We start from the raw sequence: 12,377 nt of genomic DNA on the forward strand, positions 1-12,377 counted from the left end.
GTAACAGAGAAGAAGCAAATCTTCAATTATTTGTTTTTTTTCCCTGCCTGTCCTACTTGTAGAAAAAAATATTGTGAATATTACCATAAATATCTAATTATACATAAAAAGAAGTACCTTATAACCATGTATAGAGGGGATGAAGGCTGAGATACTCGGAGAAGAGAGGGACAGAAGAGAACTCTGGGCACAGGCACGGACATTACAGAGGGAAAAGCTATGTTGCTTTCACCAAGAGGCAGGGGCCCTATTACTAAGGAAGTAGGTAAATAAAAACCTGGGCATTTCAAAACAGAGATCTCTTTCAACTATGTACAGTGTACAGTTTCCACGGAGCTGGATTCTTATCTATATTCCCACCGAAGTGGCAAGTCTATATCTGTGTGCATTCTTTGGACTGAAATCTGAAGGAACGACAACACATTATTTCCACATTTGTTAGGAGAACTTCACAGAACCATTCCGAGAGGCAGACTGAAGCGGTGAAAAGAGCACTGTCCTGAGTGTCAAGACACCTAAAGTTTAAGTCTGGGCTGGGCCAAAAACTGGCTGCATGATCTAGAATGGATCATAAAACCTCCCTGGGCCTTTTCTTCCTCATTTGCAAAATGTGGAGGTTTTCTAAGTACCTTACCTAACTTCTAACACCCAGTGATTTATTCTATAATCAATACATTTAGCTCATTAATTGGTCACAGGCCTGTTACACGTGGCAGTCTGAGCCAGTTTCTCCTAGGCATCATTAGCAATGATAGAAATTGCAGCCATAGCTTGGCACATAGTAGATACTCAATAAATATTGTTGAATAAATGAAAGAACACCCAGGTAGAACACCAGAGCGTGTTATAATGAAAGCCAGTTAGATTTAGACGCAGACCATGCTTGAGGGTGGAAGCCTGGTCTCATAAATTATTAGAGAATAAAACTTAATGCAGTCAATAGGGAAAAATGGAGAGATGTTTTTCTGGGTCTTCTCTTATGTTCCAGATCCAAAGCTGGGTGGATTTCCCTCAAGAGCAAGTTCTACTAGCCCTGCCTTCTTAATCCTAGTGATTTCTTCCCTAGAGGAGATATTCATGCCCACACATTCAGAAGTTCCATGATTTGACTTGCTGGTTGGGGCTTTTCCCCTGGTCTGTAGCATCAGCTAGGAGATGAGAGAACAGACTTTAAAATTTACAGTGATCCAATGGTGCCATTCATTCAACAAATGGTTACTCAGTGGCCATGGGACAAGGACATCAACACAATTGTATCTGCAAAGTACTTTAGTTTTGCTATCCTGTATTATCATTCTAGTTTCCATATTATTTCTACTTTATCTGTATGCCGCCTATACTGTTTTTAATTCTGATGAGAAAGTTGTTGAATATATTCTGTCACCATAATGACCTTCCTCATTTAAAGAGCCACCATATTTGAGTCTAAAACACATCAGAAATATTTTATTTCCTAAATGCTGACTTAGGGACAATCAGTGCCCAATTAATTTAAAATCAAGATCATGGAAAAGGTCAAACTCCAGAAATATGGTTATCTGGAGTAGCAGAAATTTTGCCTCTAAGAATCTAAGGCAAATTCATAGAGATTTATGAAACAAAGAAACCTACAGAAAGTGGCAACAGCAAAAAAAAAAAAAAAATCCAGAAAGACAAAGGACTCAATTAATATCCATTCAAGATAGTTGGTATTAGAGAAGTTATGAAAATGGGGCATACGGGCTATAAAGAAAAGGTCATAATCATCTTTTTTTTTTTATTGTTCTAAGAGCACTTAATATGAGGTCTGGCCTCTTAACAAAGTTGTAAGTGTATAATACAGCCTTGTTGACTACAGGCACGATGCCGTATAGCAGACCTCTAGAAATTACTCATTTTGCATAACTGAAAGTTCACACCCTACTGAACAACTCCACATTTCCTCCTCTCCGCAGACCCTCACACTTTTCTACTCTGTGTCTATGAGTTTGACTACTTAATCATCTTTAAACAAGATAAACAAAGTTCCATCTTATTTTCCCTCTATAAGGGATTACAGTATCAGACATATCTACCCATTGTTTTAGATAGCCAACAGGAAAAATGACATTAATGTATAAGTGAGATTAAATCAATTTGGAGCAAAGTTGAAAAGTAAATGGACATATTTCAAGCCTGAAATTATTTTTTAAAATATCTAATTTTACTACATGAAAAAACATCTTTGAGCATCTAGGGGGAAAATGTGTTTTCCAAACTCCTTGGTGAGACTTATTTTTTGGAAGTCTTTTAAACAAAAAGTTGGATTCTTTGAGATCAAGGGCACAGACTAGCATAGAGTCCAGCCAGCTTGTAGGTCTGTGACACTATGGAGGAATAGTTCAGTACCCACACAGCATCTTGCACAGCTGTTTGACTCTCAATCCTAAGGTTGGGCTGCTTACAGCAACCACTGGGGAAGTCACTTCCTACTGACAATCATGTTGCTGAATACTGAGTTGACTTTGAAAAATCACTGGTGAAAATGCAATCTGCTCTTATGGTCATTTTGACAATTTGGTCTTAGGTCATTGAGCCTACATCCTAAATCTTGGAAATTCTTTCTGAAGCAATAGTACAGATGAATAGATTATTAGGAGATCCTGTGAAAAACTAATTTATATCCATTCTCAAGAGGCTCAGCTAAAATTTGAGATTGTCAAGTGTTAAGTGGTGAATAATTTCTGAATCATACCATTTGTTTGTCTATCAATGTAATCCAGAAATGGAACTCTTGTTTTGCTCCATGTACACACCCTCAACCATGATCATTTTGAAGTCTTTCCCATATCCATAAATGGCATTCTCATTTTCCCATTTGCTCAAACCACAGACTTCAGAGTCATCCTTGTCTCTTCGCTTTCTCTCACATTCCATACAATCTATCACAAGGTCGATCAGCTCTACCTCCAAAATATATCTTATAATTTTTCATCATATCTATTATTTCCACTCCAGTCCAAGTCATCATTATCTCCTTCCTAAATGACTTCAATAACCTTCTAACTTTTTCCGTGCTTTCAGTTTTGCTCCTACTATCATCATTTCTTCATATAGAGGCCAAAGTCAATTTCTGAACACATAAATCATATCACATCATCCCTGCTTGTGGTCCTCCTGTGACATCTCATCACACAGAGAATAAAATACACCTCCAAACTACGGCAGAGAAGACCATTCATTATCTGGCCTTTCTCTCTCTCTACAATCTACCACTAACCCATTTGCTATCTTTGTTCTTACATCTCGGCCTTTGCATTTGCTGCTCCTTCTGCCTAAAATATATTCCACTCAAGGCCTTTGCTTGGCTTGCTCACTTACGCAGCCCTTTGCTCAAATATAACTTCTTCAGGTAGGCCACTGCCTCTCAGTCTTTCTCTGTCCTTATTTTCTTTACTTTCTTTTCATAGAACTGACCCAACATGATTTCATACACTAATTTATTGGTTTACTGTCTGTTTCCCTCACTAAAATTTGAAGGTCTGTGAAGGCAGAATCTTGTTTTGTTCACGACTGTACCCTCAACCCCTGGCTTAGAGTAAGCACTCAATAAATAATTACTAAAAGAATCAATAAACTCTAGGAGAGTCTGAGTTTTGGTACAGTTCTTCCTAAAATATTTTTTGAGGAAATAGAATAACATAGAAAAAGATCAGGAGTTCACTGGTAATTAAATGCATGTGTGCGTAAAAGTGCTTTGTAAAAGCAAAGCACTATACAAATAGTATTTGTAAAGCTACCAAAATATTCTGACATGGTTAGAAAGAGGGCTTTGGTAGAGAAGTCAATTGTAAATTACTCATATTTCATTTTTATTATATTCATTAAACAAAAGCAGCAAATCCTAGATGACTCTCTTCTCAAGTCTTGATGATATAGCTAGTTTTCAGAAGACTTCCTCAAATGACTAGAAATATAGTTCTAAAAATAATTTAAAATCTTTTCTATTCAGCACTCCTAAGTATGACTGCATAAAATACCAAACTTATACAAAAGTTGCTTACTCCATTAGTGATTAAAGAATAGATCAGAAACGTCTATTTCCTCCAACATAATCAAACAGACATCTTAGAGTAGACATGACTAACAGTGAAATCTGCAGGGGAACCAAACTTGTCTAGAAACTCCAAGAGGCCAGATCACTGAATCCTGGAATGAATCACTCTATCAGCAACTTTTTATGTTGTTTTTCAGAGGCGGTAAGGAACAATGCTTTTTTTTTTTTTTGGTACTGCAGAGCTGACTTGAATCTTAATGTTCACAAATGGCACCTAAAGACGTTTTCTGCTTCTGTGGAAAGAAAACACAGGCAACTTATCAAGCTAACACATACTAAAATGTACCCAAAGGAAGCAGGCCAGCATTGATAACAGAATTAGCTTAAATAAATGTATAATGTACAATGGGATTTCAGGATAACTTTATTGAATTTCTGAACCTCTCCCTCACTTTGTGGTGACTTCTGAGGAGATCGAACATGCAAAATATATGACCTGACAAATGAACAAGTAAACTACTTTATTCAAGCCTTTTCATTTGTCAACAGCATCCATGCAATAATGGCTTTCTGTCCACTGTTTTAATAATGTATGTATTGATTTCTTCCATCTAAATCTTAACCAGAAAAATCTCAGGAAGCTTTGAAGGAGTCCTTAATGGTCTCTAGGGAAGGAATTATAGAGATTTTAAAATGGAAAGATGAAAACCAAATGACAAACAATTTCATTAGTGAAAATGCAAACAAAAAGTCATTACCTACAGTGTTCTTACAATCAAGACCCAATCTCCATTTAAATTTGGGGTAGGATGAAGAAAATTAAATAAGCTCATGGTTTACTGCAGTTCTCCTTAGAAATTCCCCACTATGATTTGCTCCTTTAAAACTCTCTCTAGGTTAATCACAGAAGTAGACAAGTAATAAATATCACTTTAGTGACTGCTCAAGTAAAACCAAGGAAGTCAGTTTTAAAAATATATCTGGGCCAGAATAATACACACTAATTGAAAACGAGTCAGTCTAGTGAGGCAAGTAATGAGGAACCGTAAAAGCCAGGATAATGTATTCAAAAGATATAAAAATTGGTCAGTTTATATTTGCTAAGGCACATTTGAGCTTTAATTATTTATAACACTCCACCGCATATTGAGCGTTATTTTATTAATTAATCTTCAGAGTCATTCCAGTTGTAGTTGTTATGCTGCCCAGCTGGTTTGGGGAACACAGATCCACTCCCATGGTGTTAAAACCGCTTTGGGGAGTGAGACTGCAGTCCCCAGCTACCTGTGTGGACTGCCTTGCAATTTTACCTACAGCAGAACGATATACTCTTCCATCCAGTAATTCAGACTGACGATATGTTTTTGTTTTAAGTGAAGAGTATGATGTGATATTTTGCTATAAAAATTTTTTATCATTAATCTGCAATGGTATACAAAGAAAACGGGTGGCCTGTTTTATCAGCATTCTGATTTAAAGAAAAGTGAAAAATACTTGATTATGGTTTACACTTCTGATATTTTAATGGGATTTGTATTCCCATGAAAAGCAACAACCAAGGGCATTAATCATTTACAACAGAAAATAAGCAGGTGTCTTAAAAAGTGACACATCAAATACATGGGGAAGAAGTTTACAACCAAAAGTGACCCATCTTGATACCAAACATTCCATTTAAACAGTATTTGAAGCAAGAAACTGGTAAAGAGGAAGACAGTTTATAATCCTGGCAAAGCACAACAAAAGTCTACAAATATGAAATCTGTCAAAGATTAGTTTTTGATGGAGTTCTGTACTGATTGTTTGTTTCCTTTACGTCTTCCTAAGTGGGTTCAGAAGATCCAAGAGAGAGACCCAGTTTCAAGAATTTTCCTTTGTTCTTTTTGTCCACAGGCAACAAGAGAGTTTCTAGTGGACAGCCATTCTACAAGAACTATAAAAGGGCTTCTGCAATAAATGTGACAAAACTTAGTAAATAGGGTGCTAAATTGTTCTCTCACAAACACTTAGGAGTGATAATGTTCTTTGAGGGAGGAGAGTGTTCTGTGACAAGGGTTTTTCTTAAGGATACAAAGAGAAGCTTAGGAAAACATTGGGCCAGATCACAAGTAAAAACAGTGGCATCAAAGTAGCTTTATACACTACAAAAGGATGCTTAGTTGGGAGTAAACAGAAATATCCTACAAGCGAGGAAGGAACATTACCCCTTTTTCTTTCCTTCCCTGCCCACCCTTGATCTCAGTAGTCTAGAGAAGAATGCACAAAAGATTAGTTCACTGGTTATTTTTCTCCTTCCTTTCTGCCTCCTCTCCTTGCTTCCTTAATTCCTATGTTCCTTTATCTATTCAATGTCTGTCATGTACCAGACGCCTCATAAGGTGCTACGTTAAAAATGATAATCCTTTTCCCCAAAGAAAGTTTCTTGACGTACAAGGTTTAGTGAAAGTGGTTGACATTAATCAAATAGTCACACATACCCGTGATGATGAGGAACGTTATATTCTAGAAGGAAATGTAGATGGTATCATGAGGGGATAGAGGGAGAGATCTGGTCAAAAGCGGGCATCAGAGAAAAGCTTGCTCCCTGTCTGAGCCAAGATGTAAAGGATGTTAACCAGGAAATTATGAGGAGGTAGGATGAGTAAGAAGGGTTTCAGACAGAGGATCAGCACGTTCAAAGCCCCGCCTGAGAGGAACACAGAGAAATGGAAAAAACCGAAGGCAATACAGCTAGTGTCCAGAGAGTAAGAGGAAGAAACAGTAAGAAAAGAGGAGGTTGGAGCTAGTCCAGACAGATGGGACTTTGGGGTCCCTGCTGAGGAATTTTACTCTTTTCCCAAGGGCACAGAAAAGCCACTGAAGAGTGTTAAGATTAGGACTAATACAATTCAATTTATGTTTTTACATAGAATACTTAGACCAAAATGTAGATTGCATTGTAGGATGACAAGAGTAGATGCAGAAAGGTTAGGAGAAATAATCTCACATTTAACTACGGTGATGACAGCAACAGAGTCAAAAAATATTTTCTTTTTTTTTTTTTTTACTTTCTAAAAAACATTAAAAAAATTCAAGTATAGTCAGTTTACAATATTGTGTCAATTTCTGGCATACAACACAATGTTTCAGCCATACATGGACATACATAAAAATATTTTCGAGGTAAACTGACCTAGTGATGTGTTAGTGTTGGAAGGCTGGAGGTTGTTCATCCTGACAAGGTACTATATCCGTCTGTTCTGTTGTTGTTTGGATAGGAGAAACTATTTAGTTAGGTTCTCCAAGCTTTAGGGTTTTGTAGATTACAGCAACAAAAACACAATGAGGCAAAGAATTTTAGGGTTTCAGAAAAGAGTTATTAAAATGTTTGATGAATGAATCTAAATTGGGCTTGGAGGGCGGTAAAGACATAGTGCAGTGGAAATAGTGTATAGAACACAAGTTATTAGAGTTATGTCAGAGAGACGTAGTAGGTGGATATCTCAATAAGCACATTAGCCAAGCGGAGATTAATTCACTTCAGTCTGGTGCATGTCACCCATCTCTAGCATCACATCTCCCCAAAGCATGTTCCTGGTAGTGAGATTCCTGAGTAAGAGGACTGAGAATGGTAAGTACTAACATTTTACCACTGCTAGCAAGCAACCAAAGCCAAAAACCAGGGGTAACGAGGCAGTATTTATAACAAAATGCTGGCTAGAAGGGATTGTGGAAAATTATGTCGACCAAATTCCTCATTTTACAGCTGAACAAAGTAGCAATTACTGTCTAATTTCTGGAGGAATATGGCTAGAATCTCAGTCTCCTGAATCTTAGTGCACTTGTCCAGTGATTCCTCTTCTTGGATTTCTGGAACTAAACTAAAAATTATACCTTTTGCAGAAATTCTGTCTCATTTCACTATATCATTTAATGCATTCTATTTAAAATGCCCATGCTTCTCAATAAATTTTCTTCCACATGTACACCAGAATGTTTTCACTATTTATTCAAAGTTAGAACATTAAAAAAAATCACTATTATATTACACTCTACTACAAAAGCTACCTTAATTTTCTGAATTGTATGAAGAAGAAACTGGCAGCTTCCTTGGCAGTTTCTTTTTTTTTTTTTTTAACAGACTCCTGGGTCTTTTTGTAATCTTCTATATCCTCTCCTCCGGAATAATACAAATCCTTGATCTTTCTTCAAGATGCCACTTTTGGCTCTGTCTCCAAAGAGATTTTTCTTTTAAGCAGTGAACATACAAAAGTGGTACTATGTTATCAAGCTTTTGTTGTTTGGTAGTAATTTACTTTGTTTTCTATTCCCTTCTGTTCATGTACCTTTTCTTCTCATTTTAAAAACACTTATCAGTATCCACTGTATGTCATGCCCTTTGCTAGCTACTAAGGTCTTGGGGGTCACCAAGACGAAATCTCTGCCTTCCCTACTCAGAGCCTAGCAGACAAGACAGAAATATAATGAAAAACAAACAAAAAATTGACAATTGATCAGTGTTGGCAGATGCTAGTGAGCAAGTTGTTATTCTGAAAACTGGTAAAGAGAAACGTTTATCATTCCTACCCTATTCGAAAAATATACTGGGTATGCAAATAGTGGATGAGTGTCTATTTTCTGTTCATAGAAGTACTTCAGCTAATAAATGAAGAAGAAGTGATAGAAACAGGCAATCATCACTGATCATTAACGGTTGCCAAAAATCACACACACAAAAGAGAAGACAAGACACTGTGCACCTTCTGATGATGGAAGAATACATTACCACCTACAAAGCAGCCTTACCAAAAACAGGCAAACCTAAGTATGATCAAACCGCAGAACTACATTGTTTAACAGAATAGCCACTAGCCACATCTAAGCACTTGAAATGTGGCTAGTCTGAAATGAGTTATGTTGTAACTGTTATAACTGTAAATTCTTATATTGATTATACACTAAAATGACAGTAATTATTGTTCTATAGTTATGTAAGATATAACCATTAGAAGAAACTGGGTGAAGTGTACAGGGAAACTCTATGTACTATTTTTGTAACTTAATGTGAATCTGTAACTACTCCAAATAAAAAAAAATTTTGAAAAAGTGATTTAAAAGACAAATCAGCCAAATGCAATATGTGGACCTTTTTCAATTCTTATTTAAAACAAACAAAAAAAACCATCCCAAACTCAAAAACCTGTTAAAACATTTAAGATATGTATGTAAGAAGTGGAAATTTGAATACTGTCCCGGTATTTGCCATGATAAAATTATTGACATTTTAAAAGTATCATAGTAGCAATGTGATTACTTTTAAAGAGTGAATTCTTATCTTTCAGAGATAACCTCTCAATATTTATGAATTAAATGATCCACGCCTGAGATTTGCTTCAAAATAATGGAGGATGAAACAGAGGCAGAAGAAGTAAGGCTGGTCATGAATTGATAATCGTTCAGGTCTTGATCGGTACATGGGTGTTTACTATAGGTTTCTGTCTGCTTTTGAATATATTTAATCTTTTCCAAAATAAAATATCACCAAAAGACATGGGCAATTTCTTAAATGCTATTATTAACGCAGATGCTTTTGACATTTAAAATATAATGGCTTGAATTATTTCTAACTGACCCTTAGACTAGAGAAGTAAAAAAGATTTCTATTCAACCTGGTTTCTTTCTTTTTCAACCTAATTTCAATTGAAACTAATTTTAAAATAGTCACTGAATGCTTACTACGTTCAAGACACTATACTTTAAAATGTCCTACCCTGTGAACATCATTTTGCTTCTGAACTGCTGGGAAATCGCCTCCAATAGGTGCCTGCCGGCTCAACTCGTCATCTTTCAGTTGTAGCCACACCAGAAGTTCCTGAAGAGAAAGGTGCAGACGCTTCCACTGGTCAGAACTGGCTTCCAAATGGGACCTGAAAAATAATGAAAGGAAATTATGCCAGAATATCCAGAAGGATAATTGATGGTTCTAACAATCCCATTAAAGGTACATTGGTTGGTTAGTTCCATAGTGTATAGACATACTGTAAAAGACCTAGCAGTCCTCAATGAAAATGTGACTTTTGAGAGCCACAAAATGGGGTATTTTGATGGCAACTTTAAGGGAAGACAGTGTTTAGCCATATGTTTATTTCCACATGCAGAATTCTGAGATTTTTGGCATGAAATATACATCGGAATGGATTGCTTTCCTCCAGTGTTGCAGTCAATGATTCTTGATGTTTCTGGCAAAAAAAAAAAAATTGAACCCAGTGACTAATATAAACCACTCAGTTTTCATGTGACTCATGCTAGTACTGGAATTCTTTCTGCTTTGAGAAATGGAAAGGTCTCTCCCCACATTTTGACTTTTCCATTTCTACACCCTAGGCAGCCTCTTCCATTGACTCCTTCCATCTGGCATCTGTTCCTTTCTGCTCCTCTTCCCATATGCTTCTCCTTTCTACCCTTCTTTATTCGTGTGCACCTGGGATTTGTTTTCACCAAGTTCCAACATTTTCCGCTTTGTTTCCTTTGTGTAAAATGTACTGAGACAACAACTCACGTGGAAAAGTAAAATCAGACATTTGCCTGAGAGCCTCCCCAAAACATGAATAATTTAGGCAAGAGACTGAGTGCTTTACCATCAACTGTATTTAGAACATGTTAATCCGTAGAAGCCATTTTAGAATACACAAATGAATGATCTGTGCTATAAAATCCACATTTCACTTGAGGATGAGAAGCTAAATTAAGAAAATAAATCATAACCCAGAAAACAAAGAAACGCAGAATGTTAGCAAAGCTTTATCCTCAGGTCAATTGAGAATTATGCTGCATTACTTACATCTTATCAGCAATTACTAATTAATTCATAAAAATTAATGCTGCCTATAACATAAATACAACCTAGTCTCGAATGCTGTAGAGATTGAAATGTAAAGCAACCTGGTAGGGCAACATTTCTCTTTGCCATTTGATAACTTAGCGTGACATTTCAAATACAATTCTCCTGCTGGCCTTAGTCAAACATCATCAAATCGTACCTATGTGCTGAAATTAAATTATCCCAAGCTTTCCAAAGGATAATTTGATGATACATAAACATCTTTAAAATGTACAAATACAATGACCCATGAGCTTAAATTCAAGGAACTTATACTAAGAAAGTAACTGGGAAAGCATGCAAAGATATAGGCAGAAAACTGTTATTTATAGCATACTTAGGATTGATACAAAGTAGAAACAACTTAAATATTGGATACTAGGAAATTGGCTACATATATAATGGTGAATTCATATAATGCAATGTTGAAATCCTATGAATCCTGTGCAATGTTCAGTGTTATGACATAGGCAAGTATTTACAGAAATGGAAAAGATCACCCTGTCATCTGCTAAGGAAGTAGGTGACAAAAATGTATACAATCTATTTTTCTAAAATGTTTGTGTGTGTATTTGTGTACACATGCTCCACCACTCATAAAAAAATTCTGAAATGACAACTAGTTTATCCCTCAGACAAGGATTTACTGGTGATTTATTCCTTCGTCTTTATACTTTTCCAAACGTTCAGAATTTTCCTTTTATTATGGGAAATATAAACATTATATTCAGGAAAAACAAAGGCATTTCCAGAGAAATTAGATTGTTCAAGACTCTAACAGCATTATTATCTAATAAAGAAATCACGAAATACCATAGATATCATGAATTAAATATAATAGTGCAGATTGCATATGGCGTAGAGGTCAGTTCTTTTATGTTTCTGTTCTTTCCTCCTATTTATCACTTTCCCATAAAACTAAATGAGAATTCCCTACGCAAGATTTTAGCTGTTTAATGACATGTAATGACTGCTGGTTACAGAGCTTCCCTGGGGTGTCTGGAATTTGCAGCTTGGTCCCCTTGAGGGTGAAAGAGGCTGTCAAGCAGGACATTTTGAAAGGTAGGGAGAGGCACAGTCTAGACATGGGAAGGCAGCAAATGGTAGATGAGATACTGATTCAATAAATACTGATTGAGTGCCTCTCAGTTCCAATCAGGCACTGGGGAGTAGGGCGAGGGGAAGGTAAGGGAGAATACAGAGATGTCTAAGAGTCCGTGTGTCTGGTAGAAGTAATAACGTATCCCTGCGGTGGAGAGGTCTACAGACAGGATGGATAGGCTGAACGGCAAGCTGCCTAAGGTGAGGGCTTCCGCTGCTGCTTGTTTACAAAAGGCAGTGCTACAACCCCGGTTCCAGGTTAAATGATGCTAATTATTAGTGGGTCAATGAAAACTTTTGTGTCCCCTAAGAGACGGGGTAAAAAATGAACACTGAGACCCAGGGAATTCTTCCTAAAAAATCTAAGACAAACTCCATAGCATGAGATAGGGAGGCTGTGAA

The 12,377-nt window shown here is 36.6% G+C and overlaps 1 protein-coding gene across 3 annotated transcripts in view; it reads right to left on the minus strand.

Moving 5' to 3' along the window:
- DMD (dystrophin) overlaps positions 1 to 12,377 on the minus strand; it is a 1,854,428-nt gene that overhangs the window by 319,711 nt on the left and 1,522,340 nt on the right. For all 3 annotated transcript variants that reach the window (XM_031673322.2, XM_072956638.1, XM_072956633.1), the window contains one exon: positions 9,765 to 9,921. In XM_031673322.2, the coding sequence (XP_031529182.2) occupies positions 9,765 to 9,921 (157 nt within the window). The remainder of the gene's footprint in view (positions 1 to 9,764; positions 9,922 to 12,377) is intronic.

Source organism: Vicugna pacos, chromosome X (genome assembly GCF_048564905.1).
Source record: "Vicugna pacos chromosome X, VicPac4, whole genome shotgun sequence".
NCBI classification, from domain to species: Eukaryota; Metazoa; Chordata; class Mammalia; order Artiodactyla; family Camelidae; genus Vicugna; species Vicugna pacos.